At 29.6% G+C, this 22497-nt stretch overlaps 1 protein-coding gene across 1 annotated transcript in view; it reads left to right on the top strand.

Annotated features, from left to right (window-relative positions):
- Positions 1 to 22497, top strand: part of LOC148301521 (tachykinin-like peptides receptor 86C) — a 123354-nt gene that overhangs the window by 27558 nt on the left and 73299 nt on the right. Inside the window, exon 3 of the mRNA XM_088273138.1 lies at positions 10205 to 10306. Coding sequence (XP_088129264.1) covers positions 10205 to 10306 — 102 coding nt within the window. The remainder of the gene's footprint in view (positions 1 to 10204; positions 10307 to 22497) is intronic.

Below are 22497 nucleotides of genomic sequence, written 5' to 3'. Positions count from 1 at the left end.
TACACTTTTATTTTTAATGGTGTGTATATTGATCGTTAAAAAATACATAACGGTAATGTTGTTATATTTCATTTTTTTGTTTTTTTTTTTAATGAAAACATTGTACTATTAACTTTTAATAACTAAGTCACGGTGCTAAAACTTTAAAAACTTCCAAATAACCAATTCGAGAAGTATATGTAAAATAACTGTACGAAATTGACGATGAAATAAAATCTGCAATAAACCTACGTACTTACGTATATATTTCTCTGGGGTAGATGGTTGATGTTTATCTCTACGCTGAAATGACAGCCTCATTATCTGTTGGAAATTTGATCTTTTTTCATGTCGAAAAATAAATATGATTGAGTCCATGTATTTTGAAAAAAATAAATTACGGAAAAAAAAGAGTTCGTCGACATTTTGTTAACCACTATCAAACATAATATGTTTTTTTATAAATTGATATTGTTTACTCGACAAAGAAACGGGTTTTTATAATCGTCAATTTAAAGTTTAATGACTTTTCACCCCTATGAAAATTTCTGCCCTTTCAACATATTTTTATATTTGTAAATTAATTATTTCAAATGCTCATGTAGGTACTACTAATTTTAAAATATTTTTACTTGAAAAAGGGTCAATTTTGATAATATGCTTCTCCAAACTGTGTCACTTTTCATAAAGTTTTATAAATTGTATATGAAAACACATGTTTTTGGGAAATACCTTTTACCACTTTATTTTTATATTTAATTTTAACGACTAGTTTCGGAAGCTACAGATGCTTCCATCTACGGGTTTGTATTTAAACTTAAGCACAAATAAGGATAAATAATTATCTGTACTGTAATTAGGGGGAGGGGGCGTAAGTCAAACCCGTAAACGGAAGCATCTGTGGCTTCCGAAACAAGTCGTTAAAAATAATTATAAAATTCGAGAGGTAAATAACAAGTGTTTTTAATTTACCTTTCAATCTTGTCTTACCACAAAGAGAATTCCGAAACGATAAATAGAATAGTTTTAGAAATATGCCATTTGTAAAAACAAGTTTTTTATTGATATCTTTACGTAAAATAATGAGTCTATGAGATTCGGTATTTACAAGGCTTAGGGCGCTTGTGCACTAACCGAAATTTCACTGTCAGACAGTCCGGTTTTTTCAAATAAAAACGACTTCGACAGTTTAGCGTAATCGCGTTCATGTGCACCGTGATCGCGCACCGATCCAGCGCACAGATCCGGAAGAAGACAGACAAGTGCACAAGCCAATCTAAATAAGCTAACCGGACCGCCGGACAGTAAAATTCCGTTTAGTGCCCAAGTGCTCTTACGATCCATGTTTGACTGGTTCGAGTTATCAACTTTTACAACGTAAAACATTCACTATTTTAAATATTACAAATATTCAGTATTTTGGAATAAAGCTTTGTTTGCGATTTATTTCGTTTAAATTAGTAATCCTTCATCAATATTTGTGAGATTTTTTTGCATTATCTAGCATACTAAGAGATGTTTGAACACAATCTTATTATTTTTGCTTTAATTCAATATATTATAAATTAAGAAATCATTATTTCATTACAAATATGAGGAATATATCAGTACACCAAAAACAAAACATTTTCATTTCAAACTAGAATATCTATGTACATATACTACATATATCATAGAGCCCGCAAGCAGCAATATCAAGTTTAACTATGTTAATCGAATTTAAATTGGATGGCAAAATGGCTTTCTATTATTTTATACACATGTTTATAATATACATACACATGCATGGCTTGTATGACTTCGACCGTGATTTGAAGTATTGTTTTATATAAAGAAACAGTCTGAAAAAAAAGAGTTCTAGAAAACTTGAGATAAGTTGTGCGTCTTAGAGCAAATTAGAGGAAAGTTTTCCAAACTAACAAAGATAAGGCTTTTGGACCAACAGTAGTAGGCTCTATGAGTCGACACGAGAGTAAAAGCTTTCACACCAAAAAATGTTTGATTCTCGGACCAGCCGTAAACAGTTCTTAGGGTAAGAATTAAACGGACCCTCTCACCCAAATATACATATTTATATATATATATATATATATATATATATATATATATATATATATATATATATATATATATATATATATATATATATATATATATATATATATGTAAATATATATATATATATATATATATATATATATATATATATATATATATATATATATATATATATATATATATATATATATGTGTGTATATATATATATATATATATATATATATATATATATATATATATATATATATATATATAAATATATATATATATATGTATATATATATATATATATATATATATATATATATATATATATATATATATATATATATATATATATATATATATATATATATATATATATATATATATATATATATATATATATATATATATATATATATATTTATATATATTTATATATATATATATATATATATATATATATATATATATATATATATATATATATATATATATATATATATTATATATATATATATATATATATATATATATATATATATATATATATATATATATATATATATATATATATATATGCGTGTGTGTGTGTGAGTGTATATGAGTGGCAGGCTTCCGGGAGAGGCTGATGAAGAGCTCCAACCTCATCATAAATTGGCTTGTGGAGCAAAGATGGGGGCTGGACATGTGGCGGCACTGGAGCACAGTGCTGCGTTTGTCAGCGAGCTAATGTTCATCTACATCCAAATTTATTATTATTATTATAAAAATTTGTTTTTTCCTTTCACTTTCTTAATTGTTTATTATTTTTAATTTCATTGTAAAAAAAATGTTGTAAAACATATATGGCTGACTAAGTATTGCACCCACCACTTAGTCAAGCTGGAATAAAGAGTTATTATTATAATTATTATTATATGTATATTATAGGCACAAACAAGGTTTTAATTATGTTGGATAAAAACATAATACATAGATTGATTACGTTTAGGGATCCAAGATATCGCAATTGTTTTTTTTATTATCCTTGCAGTATAAAAAACGTTACTTAAATATAAGAATATGTATTATAAACTAACTGAAGTTATTAAAAAATATTTTTAAAAAAATATTCCAAAACTCTACAATACGATGGTCCATTTAAAAGTTTTGCAACATTCGTTTCCTAATTTTAGCAAAACAGAGATTTTTCATGTAATTTTTCTACATGCCGGTTTTGCTTGTGTTTTATAAAAAAAAGTATGTTAAAATCGCTAAATCTCTATTGCATGCTTCACGATAGAGCTTCAAATTAGTTAAACTTGCAAATGGTTGGAAATTATAGAACCGTATAACTTCAATTCTAACGGCAGCTTCTAATCAACTCAGTCGAGGCTATAATTGTAGCGAAAGAGCGGGCAATGTCGGAATAGGGTAACTAAAGTGGAATAGTATCTTCGGGAAAACTAGTAGATATCCCTTCATTGAATCAAAATATATAATTGACAGTATGTCGATACCTAATAACGTGCAAACTTGTAGTCATGCAATCGTGCATATTTGTGTAAAAGAAATATTTATTCAGATTTTTTTTAAATCAAAAAACATTTTACATTTGATAATCTACTTGCACAAGATTGATTCGAAACAAACTTTAATTTCGAAACATGAATTCTTTCAGAAAAAAAATATGTATCGGCTTCGAAAATGCACAATAATATATTTAACACGTTGACTGCCAGGATTTCATATAATAACCACAAAAAATAATTTACAACATTTTGAGTGTGTCCAAATAATTGTTCACAAAATCTGGATTATCTCCAATTACAGGAGTCATTTTCATATTATTTTTTGACATTTCAAAAATATGGAAGTCTGGGCATTTACGGGGCTGACGGCCGTCATAGGCTGGTTTAAGTGATCACTTTACACATGTGTAACTTTCACCAATTCTACCATTATTGACAACCGCACTTCTCAAATTCTTGTTAGTTCTATACATATGAACCAATTTTGAAACATCGTTCTTGAATCACTAGAACTTCACTAGAGACATCTATTGGTGAGATAAAAAGAAGCTTTTTATTTAGCGGAAACTTTTTAAATAGTATATGAGGTCTAAATACTGGATTAAATTTTTTTATCTTTGATGAGATGTCAGAACAATAATATGAAAAACAACTCCAATAATTGGAGATAATCCAGATTTGTGAACAAGTATTTGGACACACTCAACATGTTATACGTAAAATAGATTTACAAATCATGACTATATCGTATTGATTTTATTTTCCTTTGGACAGTTATCCCAGAGATGGTAAAATACTTTACAGGTTAAGCCGACGTATGTAAACATGTTTTTGTTTATAAAGGTAGTTTTCAAATCGGTTTTCAAGTCAACCGTATAATCGTGAATATTTATCATAACTTATATTCAAAATGATATTTATTTAAGGAAATACTACCCTTATCCGTAAACTAAAACGTATCTTTTAGATACACAAAGTATTATTTTCTTTTAAATCCCAAGAAAAAGTGAAAAAATCCGTTTGAAAAAATATTTATAAATACTCTGGCTTTGATAAATGATATGTTTACTTTTTTGGGGTTTTAAGAATAATTTTTTCGTAGAGTAATCCTTTTGTAAGATAGATTCTTTCAATCGGAAGCTTTTTTTTACAGATTTCCTCCAATAAAATTATTTTGTTTGTCAAGATGTAGATTTTGAACATTTACACCAATACTCACAAAATATTCTTGATATTCAAAGCATTTACGTTGTAACACTCTCTTTTGCTTTGTGTAATACCACTTTGATAAACACATATTGTGACTACCGGTTTTGGAATAATCGTTTCATCATCAGGTCATAAAAATAAAATTGTTACGGTCTGACATTTATGCAAAAACAAAAACAAAATTTTTTAAAAGATAAAACAATATATTTTCACAAATGTCAGGCCGTAAAATTTCCATTTTAATGACTTAATGATGGAATGATTATTCTGAAACTGGTAGTAACTAATTAGTGTTTATTAAAGTGTTATTACACAAAGTGAACGATGAATGATAAGGAGAGTGTTATATTACCATACCAAAACGTAAACAATGCTTTTAATATACAAAATACATTTACCTAGTGGTTTGTTCATTTTTGCTTTTGTTTTTTTGTCCAAAAATTTTAGTTTTATTAGTATTAAACCACTCACCAATCACTACAATCAACAACAATTAGATAATATCTTCAACGATTAACAAAAATCCCTTAATTGTGTCGTGCGAAATTCCCGAATCATTCGCAAAAGAAAACGCACGTTAACGAAAATGTCTCCTACTACCTTTGTTCCTGAAGAAAAGGATTAAGGTATCCGGTTAACGTGCCGGCAAGTACCTACAGAGGCACATGTCTTTTTATTTAAGTAAACGCCCTGCAGATGAAATGCAATTTTGTCATGTTATTCAGGGTGGTGCAAAATTATTAACCCTATCAGAAAATATCATAAATTTTGCAAATCATATTTGACATTTGTGAACTTGACCGCTGCAGTTAACAAACGTGGTACAAAATTAATAATCCAATTATGTTTTTATGTAACTTTTGTTCCAAATTTACTTAAAAAAATAAGAGTAATAAAAATCTTTATTTTTACTTTTTAATTTTTTTTCTGTTACGTGGAAAAGATGATATCAGTCGAGTGGCTGCCACCAGTGTTGATACACATTGGTGCCTATTTCATCAATTCGTTTGTATAATGCAGCTGTTAAATTCACAAATTTAAAATATGTTTAAAACTAACGTGTGTTCAAAGCATGCCAACAAAGGTACATGTGCACTGCCCCACTTGACCTGAGATCTTGAAAGGTCATTGCATCATGTTTAGGCTATGTTTGCTTAAACAACCCTCGATGCACATATCCATTTACTAAAGGAAACTCTGCGAAATTAGGTTTCAAGATATATTAAGTGAAATAGAGCACCACGTATATACCTGCGCGTTCGTTTCCATATATCCTACGGCAAAAACGAATTACGTTAGATAAAAATCGAGTTGTAAACAGATACTAATCGGATGTATGCATTGAGATAAGACTTCATCAATTCTATTAATTCATCAATTTGTAAAAATTAAATGAAAAATGAAAATTATTTGCATGCTGTGGTAGTGATTTTCCTGACGAAGAGACGGGACATCTCGAAACTGGTGGACATAAAAATCTCAGTGGATGGATATAAACTTATAAAACTAACCTTTTTATTAAAAAATAAAAAAAGTTAAAATGACTTACCACAATGTAAAGTCTTTAAATATAAAGAATAAAAATAAAATTATTTTTAAAACAACGTACATAGATAATCAAGAAACGTTTATTATTTGTTGAACTAATCATGAAAAAATTTTCGTTATAAACTATTATTTCTCGGCCAAAATAATGTGAAAAAATTTAAGTCATTTGTACTGTGTCACGACATTGATAAACATATACAGAAAATTTGGGTAAAGTGGTTGTCAATCATGTTGCACATGTCGCTCACTCCTTTCAACAACGTCGCCTTCAGTTGTGCGTGTTTTCGGAATGCCCAGAAAATGTACTATATCCCATCAAAAGCGGCATATTTTTAACTTAATATTTACCCGATAAGTATAGGGCGGAAAGTGTTATTTTTGCATTATAAAGAAATTGTATAGTTTAATTATCTTTTGAATAAACTAAATATTTTTCAAATGGAGAAAAAACTTTCAAGTTTTACCAAGATTTTTTGCATAGTAAAAAGTTCAACAAGTAGCTTCATATTAATTTTTAATACATTTTATTATATTCTTAAACTTCAAAAACAATTATTTTTTGACATCTCATCAAAGATGAAGAAGAATATGGAAGTCTGGGCATTTACGGGGCTTACGACCGTCATAGGCTGGTTTGAGTGATCACTTTACACACGTGTAACATTCACCAATTCTACCCATTATTGACAACCACACTACTCAAATTCTTGGAAGTTCTATATATATGAACCAATTTAGAAACCTTGTTCATGAATCACTAAAACTTCACTAGAGACATCTATTGGTGAGATGTAAAGAACATCTCACCAATAGATGTCTCTAGTGAAGTTTTAGTGATTCATGAACAAGGTTTCTAAATTGGTTCATATATATAGAACTTCCAAGAATTTGAGTAGTGTGGTTGTCAATAATGGGTAGAATTGGTGAATGTTACACGTGTGTAAAGTGATCACTCAAACCAGCCTATGACGGTCGTAAGCCCCGTAAATGCCCAGACTTCCATATTCTTCTTCATCTTTGATGAGATGTCAAAAAATAATATGAAAATAACTCCTGTAATTGGAGATAATCCAGATTTTGTGAACAAGTATTTGGACACACTCAAAATGTTGTTCAAAAACAATGTTCTGAAAAATCAAGTTTTTGATATATGAAGTTGTTGAAAGGAGTAAGCGATGCGTTAAGTGATCACTTCCATCACACCCAGACTTCCAAATTTTTTGTCATCTAGATAGATCTCAAATATTTTTTTTTTTTGATTTGTATAGATATCAAAACGTAATTTTTCTCCCTCCCAAACAACATATATTTAAATGTTTTCTTTCTTCTCAGATTGTTGGGATATCCTAACACGAGGCATATATTACATACATTGCATATTGTGACATAATCGTCACGATGTCAAATGTAAATTATTAACAAATAATATTTGGAATTAAATTGAACATTTCACCATTGCAAACATGAATTATTGATGATGTGAGTACATTCGTGGTAAAATTTTCATTTTGATACTGAGGAATGGAAATCTCCGTTAACTGAACATGACTTTCAACTTGGCGAGACTGCTTCTACATAAAAGTATAGCAAATGCATTATTCAGATTACTTCTTGCCTTAAAAAACCTTTTTAAGGATTCAGTATTGAACTCTTTAAAAGTCAATTTATTTTTGTATAAAAAATCCCGAAAAGAAAACCAATTAAACCTTTTTTTCTGTAATGCACTGAAACTCACCGTTTGCTGTTGGTAAGGTAACGCTATACGGTAATAGAGATTTTATTCGTGTCTTATTAATTGTATAGTTATTATAGCTATTGGAATTAAATAACTTGAAAAAATTTAAAGGCTACACACAAACATTGTATTTTTTAAATTAAAACAGGACTTTCACGGAGAACACATATTTATATTTATGAATAAGAGTTTTTAATATCGTATATTTAGATATGTTGCCTTCAATTATAATAGTGACATTTGGCAAGTTAACTGAAATATAAAATTTAAAAAAATACTTCCACAAAGTGACTGCCAAATCAATTAAAGAAAAAAAAGTGTAAAAAAAAGCAAAAAAAAAAGTTTACGCACAAAAAAGGAAAATGTACTATTGTGTATTATTTTTCTATTTTTTTTCCGCCTTAAGTCCTCCTCCATAATATAATGGTCAGCACACTCAGCTACCGTTCTGGAGGTCCCGGGTTCGATTCCCAGGGGGGAAAGTCAAATTAATATCTTTTTTCGATTTTTTCACTCTAATATTTATTGAATATTACCCTGGACTGGTACCTGAAGCGGAGGGCTGATCACCTTTCCTTCATGAGTTAAAGATCAAGATAACACTGCGTTTATATGATGCAGTGCCCTATGCACCATAGGGGTGCGGATAAGGGGTTTGAAGTTTGAAGTTGAATTATTTTTAATGTAATAATCAAATAATATTTGCAAATAAAATATTAATCCGATTTCTAAGAAAACCGTGGAAAGCCTTTGTATCGCTCCAAAATATAATTTTTTTTCATGATCATCCGTAGCTATCTATACTCGTATTTATTTTTAAATGCCAACGCAAATAAATATTTACCAAGGCTAAAGCCATGTATTTCTGGGAAAAGTTCAATATGGATAGAGTTTTTTACCTGATAAATTTGCTGCAGCGCGTGATAAAAAATTATTCATCCGGAAAATGGGTTGAAAAATTATTTACAAGTTTTTTTTTAACGGTGTAAATGCATATTTATTTATATTTTATAAAATTATTTGAGATGAACGTTCAAGTACTTGAAAGTGGCCAGGATACAGTCGAAATAATCGGCGTGTATGTATGTATATGAATATGCATTACAGATTGGTGTGGCATTCTATTCTCTCTGCCTACTCCTTTGGGGAAGTGACGTGATGGTTAGTTTGTTAGTTTATATGAGGTATACAAGTATTAATTTAATAAACCCTTATCCGCACCCCAATGGTGCATAGGGCACTGCGTCATATAAACGCAGTGTTATCTTGATCGTTTACGCATGAAGGAAAGGTGATCAGCCCTCCGCTTCAGGTACCAGTCCAGGGTAATATTGAATAAATATAACAGAGAAAAAATCACTTATATTTATTTTACCCCCTTGGGAATCGAACCCGGGACCTACAGAACGGTAGCCGAGCGTGCTGACCATTACACTACGGAGGCGGAAAAAATAATACAAGTATTACAAATAAAAAAGGTCTCTTCTAAATAAAAGCTTTCTAAATCAAACCAATGTTGAAATCTAACTAAATCACGGAACGTCATGCGATGGATCATAAAAGAATGACTTCCAAAATTTGATAATCATGGGTAGAATGGTGAATGTAACATATGTGTGAAATGATCACTAGCCTCGACAGGTAGTAAGTCTGGTAAATATCCAGATTTCCATATTATTTCAATTTAAAGGGTTAAAAGAATTCATGAGATTCATAATTCATGTATAAATTAAATGTGCTTACATGATTTACAACATTTTGAGTGTGTCCAAATACTTGTTCACAAATCTGGATTATCTCCAATTATAAATAAATATGCATTTACACCGTTAAAAAAAACATACAAATAAAAACAATAAAACTAATAAAAGAGTGTCTGCTCAGTAAAAAGCTTCTTTTATCTCGCCAATAGATGTCTCTAGTGAAGTTCTAGTGATTCATGAACAATGTTTCAAAATTGCTACATATATATATAGAACTTCCGAGAATTTGAGTAGTGTGGTTGTCAATAATGGGTAGAATTGGTAAATGTTACACGTGTGTAAAGTGATCACTTAAACCAGCCTATGACGGTCGTCAGCCCCGTAAATGCCCAGACTTCCATATTTTTCTTCATCTTTGATGATTTTAAAAATGATTTTAACAAAAATGATATAAAATGATTTTTCATTTTTTCAGTGATTGGATATTCGGGATACGTTACTGCAAACTGAGCAACTTCATAGCGAACGTTACTGTTGCGGCTAGTGTCTTCACACTGACTGGAATTTCATTCGACAGGTGAGTTTTCATACTTTTTCGCCGACCGAAAGTGATTTTCTGCGGAAAAAAAACTGGATCTGGGCGCTTGTGCACTACACGGAATTTTACTGTCCGGCAGTCAGGTTACCATGATAAAACGGATGATTGGCTTGGATTGGCTTGTGCTTTTGGCCGTCTTTCTTCGGATTGGTGCGCTTGATCGGTTCGTGATCAGTTCGGTACGCGTATATTCGATCACGCTTAACTATCGTAGTCGCTTTTATTTTTAAAAAAAAAACTTTTTTTGTGTGTCCAAATACTTTTTGGATATATATTGGATATATATCCAATTATAGGAGTTATTTGAACATAACTCCGAAAATCGAAGATAATCCAGATTTGTGAACAAATATTTGGACACACTCAAAATGTTGAAGACGACCGTCATAGGCTGGTCACTAGAACTAGAAACATGTATTGGTGAGATGAAAAGAAGCTTTTTACTGAGCAGAAATTCTTTCATTAGTATGTGAGGTCCAAATCCTGGATTATAACTCTTCTTCATCTTTGATGAGATGTCAAAAAAAATATTAGAAAAATAAATCCAATAATTGAAGATAATCCAGATTTGTGAATAAATATTAGGACACACTTGAAATGTTGTAATAAAATTAACTGGTCAAATTATATCTAAAAATGAAAATAATATTATCTGGCGATTCTCATGTACGTGATTATAATCCAGCATTCGGACCTCACATATTAATAATCTGCTTAGTAAAAAGCTTCTTTTCATCTCACCAATAGGTGTATCTAGTGAAGTTCTAGAGATCCAAGAACAATGTTTCAAAATTGGTTCATATATTTATATAGAACTTCTAAGAATTTTAGTAGTGTGGTTGACAATAATTAGTACAATTGGTGAATGTTACACGTGTGTAAAGCGGTAATTTAAAAGAGCCTATGACGGTCGTCAGCTCCGTAAATGCCTAAACTTCCAATTCTTCTTCATCTTCGATGAGATTTCAGAAATAATATGAAAAAAAACTACCGGACGGTAGAATTCCGTGTAGTGCACAAGTGCTCTATGGGTAATCATTTTTAAATTATTTATTTTATAAAGTAGCTTTGAAAAAAAAATTAAACCAGTAAACATGTCATTGTCCGGCTTCATGCTAAACATTATAAAGCATTTTATATAATAGTATTATGAGCATTATATAGTTATTAAATAATTTATTTTATAATAATATTTTTGAAACATTTTTTTAAAATGCTTTTTAAAAATGATCATGCATCATATTTTATTTATTGTTTCGGCATTAACTTTGTGGTAAGACATGTTACAATGATTAAAGAAAACACTTGTTTTTTTACCACTTGAGTTTTATTATACACTACATGTTTCAGAAATTAAACTTCCATCATTCAGGTCTGTATAATAACTAAAATATAAAATATAAAATTGTTCTAAAAATATTATATTTATATTATATTTTATATTTTAGTTATAATACAGACCTGAATGATGGAAGTTTAACTTCTGAAACATGTAGTCTATAATAAAACTCAAGTGGTAAAAAACAAGTGTTTTCTTTAATCATTGTATCATGCATCATAATATATAACTAATTCATTGCTGGCATACGTCAATTAATCATACGAATAAAATAAATTTATGGTTTTTTATGGTCATCACATTTTTTCCAAACACGGGCTGTTACTTGATATTGAAATCCTGACCCTAATCATGTTCAAACATTTCCTATATGTCTGCTTTATAAAAAGTTCTCTGAGTTTTCCTAAGGTCTCAAGAGTATTCATTAAATGTACCATCGATCCGGAATATGTATTTTAACATCAGTTTTATGGTCTTTTATACTCGCGTTTGTATATTTGTTTGTGTTTTTTTCTCTGTTAAAAGTTCAAACACGGAACTTGTAAGATTTCGAACCTAACTTGGTAATATTTTTGAAGACAAAAAAACAATCTGATACATACATTCCCCACGATTATTACGACTCTTGACCCGGCCGCTTTCAAGGATTTGACACACCTGATTGTGCCAAGTTTTTCTCAGTCTTCCTCTGCATTTTTTTCCAACTTCATTCGCCTCATAAATGTGTTTTACCGTTCTTTCCTCACTCATACGTTCTACATGTCAAAACCATCTTAACACCCCTTTATTAATTATATCGATAATGCTTATCTCAGCCTTGCATTATTTCCTTATTTCATCATTCGAACATCTATCAAACATCGTTTTGCCACACGATCGTCTGAGATATTGCATATCGACTGCATTCAGTCTACTTTCATCCTTTTTTTGTTAACTGCATGCTTCGCTTCCATACATAAGGGTTGGAACCAGGACTCCGTTGTGTACTGTATACTGAATATTTCTATAAAATAATACAATATTTCAAATCACGGTCGAAGCCATACAAATTCACAAGTATGTAAATCAGCGTAAATTTTCGCTTGCGAGCCACATATGGATGTTTTTCCTGAATGGGGAAACATGGTATTTAAACTTTCAAATCAGTTTACACTCGCGATATAACACTTATAAAGAAAACAGCAGTGTCATTAAACATTGATAAATTGTTCACAATTTGGATGCCGACAAAAAGCAAGCTCCAATTAGGGAAAACGACTAACGGAAAAAGTCGTTTACGGATTTACCTTATTTAGGGCATTGTTATTGACAACGTATAAATGTTTGAATGACAATGAGAATAAACATATAAATGACCAAAGCCCAGATTTTTGTACAAGTATTTGAACATACTCAAAATGTTGTGAATAAAAGTAACTGGCCAAATTATAAGCTGCATAAAAAACCCAGAATTGTTTATAATTTATATTTGAAGCCCTAACTTTGTGATTTTCCATTTTAAATTTAAAATGCAAATTTGTTTTAAAATCGCTTTAAACATTTTATTATAACTAACACTTAAACAAACTGACATTATCTACTTGACAATATTCAAATTATTAAAAAAAAACAGAATTGTTAATAATTTATATTTGAAGCCCTAACTTTGTGATTTTCCATTTTATATTTAAAATTTAACTTTGTTTTAAAATCACTTTAAATAACTTATTATAACTTACACTTAAACAAACTGACACTATCTACTTGACAATATTCAAATTATTAAAAAAAAAACCCAGAATTGTTAATAATTTATATTTGAAGCCCTAACTTTGTGATTTTCCATTTTATATTTAAAATGCAACTTTGTTTTCAAATCGTTTTAAATATTTTATTAAAACCACACTTAAACAAACTGACACTATCTACTTAACAATACTCAAATTATTAAAAAAAAACAGAATTGTTAATAATTTATATTTGAAGCCCTAACTTTGTGATTTTCCATTTTATATTTAAAATTTAACTTTGTTTTAAAATCACTTTAAATAACTTATTATAACTTACACTTAAACAAACTGACACTATCTACTTGACAATATTCAAATTATTAAAAAAACCCAGAATTGTTAATAATTTATATTTGAAGCCCTAACTTTGTGATTTTCCATTTTATATTTAAAATGCAACTTTGTTTTCAAATCGTTTTAAATATTTTATTATAACTTACACTTAAACAAACTGACACTATCTACTTAACAATACTCAAATTATTAAAAAAAAAACAGAATTGTTAATAATTTATATTTGAAGCCGTGTGATTTTCCATTTTATATTTAAAATGCAACTTTGTTTTAAAATCGCTTTAAATATTTTTTTATAACTTACACTTAAACAAACTGACACTATCTACTTAACAATATTCAAATTATTTTGAAGGTTAGGCAAATGAGCTAGGGTAGATCTCAAGTGGCTTTATTTTTTTGTATTAATTGGCAGTCACAGTCAAAAGAGATGAGAGATGATGACTTATTGGAAACATATTTAATAACGGACTTTTAGAAAAACCATGCTCTTGTGTATTTACTTTTTGTAAATTATAATTAATTGGTTTTTTAATTTCCAATATTTCTAAGCAATCTTATTTAAGTCCTCAATTGCATGTGTGTAATATATTTAGATCTTTATTTTTATCAAATGAGTGATTATTTTCTATTAGGTGATTGACAAATTCATTGTAATTATTTTTATTAAACATCTTGTACGTTCTTAACATTGGATTTAGGATTATTAGAATCGATTTGGAATTACGATTATTTTTAATTTATTATTAGATTAAAACCAATATTTTTAGCTTTTCCACTTTTTTATTTGACCAGCGACCGGGTTTCGTCGTTACCGACATCATCAGACTGGTCGGTAACGTCGATGTCGGTAACGACGAAACCCGGTCGCTGGTCAAATAAAAAAGTGGAAAAGCTAAAAATATTGGTTTTAATCTAATAATAAATTAAAAATGCAATTCCATCACGAAGTGTCAGTGGATAATATAAATCTATTACGATTATTTTGTTAACTAGGATCAATTGAAAATCATGTTGTCAGGCGTTGCCTAGTTTGTAAAAATAATCCGGGGTTCGGATCTTGCATTCATTCCATTAAAAGGATCTCTGCTCAATAAAAGTTTTCTTATTGTAATAATGTTGGCTGTTGTGAACTCACATGCAATGTCTCGTGAGATTAATGATTTATCTAGGAGTTTCAATTTTTCTTGTTGTGTTGGCAAAATAGTGATATATGTTCACCGAGTGTAAAGTGACCACTTAACCAGCCTATGACGGTCGTAAGCCCTGTGTATATACAGACTTATAATCTTCTTTATCTATGCCAAGATGTAAAAAATGTAAAAATAACTCCTGAGTCAAGAAAAATCCAGATTTTCGAAGTATTTAGAAACTGTATAATATATAATTCTGTTTTTTTTCTAAGTACGCTAATCTATTTTCAGATAAAACCAAGCTATTTACATTTCATTTCTCTCCAAATGACCCGCTTTTAAAAATTCTTCTTTATTTGTTTAGTTCATTTATTGCTGCGGACACGAAAACAGACAGAACCTTTTTTAGGTCTCTAAATTAAACTCCTCAGGCCATATTTCACTCTTCTCCACTGTTCAAATCCCGATGGTGAATTAAATTTAAGTTTTCATTAAAACTTTTGGGTACAAACAAATCTTGGGGTTAAACTAACCAACTATAAAAGCACCAGCCGGAAGATATTCTTTCACAGATAAAAAGTTGTTTAATTTCAACAATGAAGAGAGATAACAAATAAAGATGAACATTTAATAGCACGTCTAAAATATCGTAAAGATTTTACTAGAATCAGTCCAGTGACTTTTGGTTTCCTACAACCAACGATGCATCCATAAAAAGTATTTAGAAAAATAAACATATTTATACCAAGTAAGAAGAAATTAAAATAAAATAATATAATGTTCAATAGAGAAGCGGTTCTCAAACTTTTTTAAACTCTTGATATTTCCTAGAGCCATAAAACGAGTAAAACTTGGCTCTTTAATCATTATGAATTTTGAATGAAGCTCAATTACATACGGCGACCCATAGAAATATCCATGCTTGGTTAGCCCCAGAGATACAGTATTGAATTGATCAATTGAAACAAAACTTTTTTTTCGTATTTTCAACACCCTGTAAAAAATATATTTGGGAGTGTTCCTCGTATAGTGGACATGGGCTGCTTCTTTCAGCGACTGAGATGATGATTAGCGAGAAGTATCACCCAATTCTACTGGAAAAGATACTACCAGAGATACAAAAACGAAGGTATGGAATATTTTAGCAGGATTTAACCCCCTGACACAAATCCAAAAAAAAATAATGAAATTTTTCACACCAAAACTATGAACTATATTAGACTGGTCAAGAATTTTGTCAGACATAAACCTAATTGAAAATCTATCGGTAATCTGTAAGAATCGGCTCTCCAAAATTGATTGCACTAAGGTGGAAAAACTCATTTTCTCCATAATTTAGGTATGGTTTCGAGACGAAAAAATGGCGTCCACGTACCAAAACCTTTTAAAATAGATGCTTAAAAGAGTAATATCTTTGATTGAGCCCGAATGTGATCATATAACATATTAATTTGTGACATTACTAATAATAAACAAAAGATTTTACAAAACTTTATACGAAATTACAACAAAAAAAGGAGTCGCAAGACTCAAGTGGCAATTGGCAGGACAAGTTGTAAGACAAGACCTTAAATTTTGAGTTGTAGACCTGGGGGGCTAAAAGTGGCGTTAGAAGACCTCAAAAAAGATGCTCCGACAACATTGCCGCTATAGTTGTAGAAACTAGCTGCAAACAGCAATAGAGCAAAGAAAATAGAAGGATACGCAAGAGGCCTATATCCATCACTGAAGGACAGGAGGCTAAAAAAGAAGAAGAAGATAAAACCAGTATAATTATAATCTATCTCCCTCCTTCTCTTCAGTTTTTGAACACGTCGCCGGAAGAAACAATAACGGCCTAGAAAACTTATCAAATAACTTTTAAGAAACGTCTGAGACATTACTATTTATCATTAGAATCCTAACTGTCCGTCAAACCTCCTCCCTTAGTATGTTTATTCGTAATTAAATTGAGTTGAAATGAGTGGGAAGGATTTGAATTAGATATTGACGAATCTTGCTTAATCGATGTTGAATCAAATAACGAACTATTTGAAAAAAAAACATTTAAAAAGGGTAAACACTAACATTACTTCTGACCTTAAAAAATACAATACAGCACACAATAATATGCATAATACACAAAATAACAATGTTTAAATTCCATAGTAGGATAGATGAAATTGTCTCCATTGAATGAGAGATATGAAGGTGCTTATTTTTTAACATTATTGTAGATTTATTATGCTGTTTGTTGTGGCAGAGCCCTCGCAGGGGCCTTGAGGCTCTGCAAAGCACACTTTGAGAACCGCTGTAATTAATAATTCCTTTTATGTTGAATACAAGAGTAACATATTAGATATATGTGATTAAGTTACGGCTTCTAAATATTTATTTGTAAATGAAAAACAGTTGTTTTTTAACTCTTTAGTTCTATATTTTTTTATTATAACGACTAGTTTCGGAATTTTCAGGTCTAAATATAAACTTTTATCAGTTTATATTTAGACCTGAAGACAGAAGCATAGCTTCCGAAACTAGTCATTAAAAAAAATAGAATATAACTCAAGTGGTAAAAAACAAGAGTTTTTCTATTACAATTATATCATGGTCATACCACAAAGTGAATGCCGAAACAATAAATAAAATATTAGTTCAGAAGCGTTAAAATGAGGAAATAATTTTGAAAAAAAAAGTTGGTTAAATTAAGCAAAAAATATGTTTTTAGGTATGATTCCGCTCAAGTTAGAACACGAAAGGTATCTATCATAACTGACATTTTCTACTGACATTTCTTGTATATTCATATTCTACATATATTTACATATAGTGCTCAATAATTTTCATACATGTTCATTTCACCGTTTAGTGATTAATACATATCTCCGAAAGAATTCAACTACATTATTTTTCAAAATTAATATAACTTTTTTATGTTTGACTAATCTCATAGAATTTCATCTGAAATTAACGATAATAACCGCAAACACAAAAACGCATTTCTTTCAATTTCGTGTAAAATCGATATTCTGTTTTAATTATATCGAAACAAAATTTTTTGTTGGTTAATTTATTGTTGTCTACAATTGTATTTTTCTCAATAGTTGTTTTTCTAAAAGTATAATATTTTCTGTGAAAATGATTTAATATAAAATGTGTGACTTCAATATTATTCTTTGAGTCAGCCGAAGTCGTCTTCATGTCTCATTATAATTATTTTTTGTATTCTACTTTTTTTTACTTTTTCATAAAATATTTGCGAAAACTAAGTAAATTTACACTTCAACTCATTTCTTTTATTTTGAGCATTCTAAAGTAGGTTTTAAAATAAATTTGTCAACTTTTCCTATTTTAATATAGGATTGTGCCAGAATTCTTATTTCATTATAAAAAAAACTCATACCTACATGCTTTTAATTTTGAGTAACTGAATTTAAATTTTACTTTTATTTTCATACGGTCCCAAATATGCGACAGTAAAAATAGTTATTTTTGTACATTGTTTTTTACATAACGTCGCATCGCCATAATAGTTACATTTTCCGATTCAGTTTCGTTATACTAGACATATCAACTAGTTTTTTTACAGATACATTTTTAGATTTTAATGATCATACTTATTTTCACTTCAGTTTGTTAATCATTTATTTGACCTTTGATATCAGATATATTCATAAATATTGTAAGCATTTCGTCATATTTTAACAACAAACAATTGTCCTATTCAGAAACAAATATACGTCTTTTTTATTTTAGCTGTTTTTTTCTCTATAAAATAGCATTTACAATTGCTGCTAATTGGATGTCTATGTGTACCTTCAATTTCCCATATGATCTACCAATTTCAGATTTTATAGAATTTGATCGTTTGTCTAGACGGTTTTTTTTTCAATTTTTAAATAACTGTCTTTTTTAAATGTTCACCCTATTTATTGGCAATGTAGTTACTTTTTATCCACTAGTCACATACGACAGAAGGTAATTTATTGATTACTTTATGAGTAGTGGTTTACTTGGTAGAGAGGCAGGCACATAGCTTAGTTGTTTTTGTTTTATTGTCATACTATTTGTCAAGTACAAAATTGATTAAATATCAAATAACACTTAAATTTAATTTAATAAATTTACCTGTCGCTTCAACCCAAAAAAAACAAGGCAAAAAAGGATATTTCGTTTCTCAAACAATACATGCACTTTTTTACTCATGTGATACTTTTTCGACTAAGATTATTGTTTTTGATGTTCAATAAAGATTTATTCAGAATCTTTTTATAAATATTTAGGTTGAGTGTTTAAGGCACTAAGGTTTAAATGGCATATACATTATATAAAATATAATATAAAATAAAAATAATGATATTTTTTTTTGACATCTCATCAAAGACCATATCCCATCCTTGTCTCATGACATCAAGACTTTATCCCATCCTTGTCTCATGTCTCTTCTTATATATAGACTTTTCTTATGCATAGGTGTGAAGAACTGTAATTGGTACTCATGTTTTTTTTTTGTATTCTGATTTATCATATATTGTTATTGTTGTTTTTCCTTCCAATAAAATAAAAATAAAAATAAAAAATAATAAAAGATGAAGAAGAATATGGAAGTCTGGGCATTTACGAGCCTGACGACCGTCATAGGCTGGTTTAAGTGATCACTTTACACACGTGTAACATTCACCAATTCTACCCATTATTGACAACCACACTACTCAAATTCTTGGAAGCTCTACAGATATGAACCAATTTAGAAATCCTTGATGAGATGTCAAATAAATAATGTGAAAATAACTCCTGTAATTGGAAATAATCCAGATTTTCTGAAAAAGTATTTGGACACACTCAAAATGTTGTAAAAATAATGAATTTAAATGAGAACAATAAATAAAAATAACGAAGTTAAATTGAAAGAAAGGAATGTAAGGCTGAACGAGGAATAATTGAAAAGATTAGGAAGAGCTCTTTGCGGTGGTATGGACATGTGGAGCGAATGGATAGCGAGAAAATGACTGAAAAGTCCCTGTGAGAGGGAAAACAGAACGTGGACGACCGAAAAAGACTTGGCACGATCAGATCAATCAGAACCTAAAATCTGGCGGTGTCAAAAGTCTGCGTAATCGGAGGGCATGTATGACTAGATGTATGGATGTGAAGGAGGCGAGGAGTGTATGTCAGGACAGAAGAGTGTGGCGTTCCATCCTCTCTGCCTACCTCTGCGGGGAAACGGCGTGATGGTAGTAGTAGTAGTAAGTTAAATTGAATGTGTGGGGCTTCTTCCACATTCATGCATCTCTTTGTACATACCCAATGATGTATATATTTCCAAGTACTTACTCCTCATAAATTTGATTTACAGTTCTTACCTCTCCCATTCGATCTACATGTCCAAGCCATCTCAACACACCTTTCTTAATTTAATCAATGGTGCTTTTAAATGCATTATGTCCTTATTTCAGCATTCAAACGTCAGAGTAATCGCATTTTCAAATAGTATTTTATTACGAAGTAAAAGGATTATAGTAAAATCTAATAATTTCATGACTATATTGCAATTCACTTTCCTGAAAAAAAAACGCAATTATTCCACACAATTCATTTTGTACAAAAATATTTAATTTAAAAAGACGAATATTTAAAATACCTAAGATTGAAATTTACCAGCGACATAAGACCTATAAACATTCAGGATTTTCAATTGAAATAATGATAAAATTCGCACACCAAGAATTCAAAGTAAGCTCTCGAAAGCTCTTTGTTATTTTAAAGGCTTTTATACAAGAATTCAGGAAGAAAAATTTTGTAAGGTCTTCGTGATACCATTTCATTGAAATTGGTATTTTTATGACAGAAATATCGGTAGCCTACTACTTAAGCTTATCCTCTAGTTATACAGATACCTACCTAAATATTTTAGATTTTTCATTGTTATTTTTTTTAAGGATTTATTATTTCAGACTAAGTAACATACGTGTAAAGTAAATGAATCATATGGTGTATTTAGAGATTATCAAAAAGATTAGGAAAGATTCTTAAAAGGTGTGGAGCGAATGAATGACGAAAGAATAACTAAAATAGTATTTTTGGCAAATGAACAAAATGACAACCGAAAGAAAATCAAATCAATCAAAACCTAAAATCTGGTCGTATCAAATGTTTATATAACCAAAGCTCATGTGTGAATACTTGTAGATGATACATCTCATATATGGATATAGAAGAAGCCAGAAGTGTATGTTGGGACAGAGGAGTGTGGCATTCTATACTCTTTGTCAACACCCACTTAGAACATCCGCCTCCGCCTCCGTAGTGTAATGGTCAGCATGCTCGGCTACCGTTCTGGAGGTCCCGGGTTCAATTTCCAGCGGGTTTTAAAATTATTAGTGATTTTACACTCTAGACTTTTACACCTTGGACTCTTCCCTGAAACGGAGCGATCACCTTGCCTTCAATACGATGCAGTGCCCTATGCACCATTGGGTGTGGATAAGGGTTAAAAGATGTGTTGCTTAACCAGGTCTGAACAGATTGCAAAATATCTTTTGAAAAAATTCATAAACAAATAAAATCTAGGTGAAATAAAAGTTCAAAGCATCCAATTTTCTTTAAAATTACAAAAGTGGGATATTAAATTTTTTGTTTTTGTATTTTTTTATAGATATTGACTGAAAGAAAGACGATAAAGTATCTCGTCTAGGTAAATAAATAATATCCTTTACGCGACAGTAAATTTTGTAACGGAAATAGGGGAAATATATTTACCCACCCATAACGTACCCGAAAATTCATAATTATAATACACGAGGACATAACAAAATACATGTGGAGCTGATAAACACTACTATATTTGGAGTAAGGTCCTTAAAATATTGCCTATACCCAAATTAACCAAACTGCCTGACATATAAAATAGAACACATTCGGGGATCAAAAATAAATGACCTGAAAAAAATACTTTATGGAAAGATATACATGTAGTGTTTAGTCATATGTTCTTATTTTGTTTTAACCTTATGTTTATTTAAATTTTCTCATGTGTTATATTTTCTTATTATTGATATTTTCTCATTTGTTTATTTTAAATATGCTTCTTACTTTATGTTTTTCTCATTTATTTTTTTTAAATATGCTTCTTATGCCTAATTATTATACCTGTTTATTGTTTTTATATTTTGCCATGTATTAGTTTTGGTTATTTAAAAAACAAATATTATTTGTGTTCCAATCGTGTTTACCTCAATCCCATGTTCCAAAATGAGAAATAGAAATTACTCATCGGGAATATTATATATACATATAATATGACTTATGTATGAAATATGTTTTGAAAAATAAATAAATAAATTTTCCATTAAATATTACAATATTAAATTAAAACATAATTCTAGCATAATCAAATCGCTTTTAGTATAAGTCCATAATCCTTTTAAGTTGGGATATAATAACAAATAATCGCATTATTTTGGAACCAGGTTTATGGCAGTATACATATACGAATGAATAGTAAAAACATATATTTGCGGTCTTAGGAATTATGTTATTGTTCTTACATATTGATTAATTTCAAAGGAAGATTTCTTTTTTATTTACTTATTGTAATAAATAAAACCGGTAAGTACTTACATTTTACAATTTCAAATTCATTATTTAAAATACATC

The sequence above is a fragment of the Brachycentrus maculatus genome, unplaced genomic scaffold (genome assembly GCF_059751285.1).
Source record: "Brachycentrus maculatus isolate JH-2025_06_01 unplaced genomic scaffold, ASM5975128v1 h1tg000553l, whole genome shotgun sequence".
Lineage (NCBI taxonomy): Eukaryota > Metazoa > Arthropoda > Insecta > Trichoptera > Brachycentridae > Brachycentrus > Brachycentrus maculatus.
This window is presented reverse-complemented; position numbering and strand designations above follow the sequence as displayed.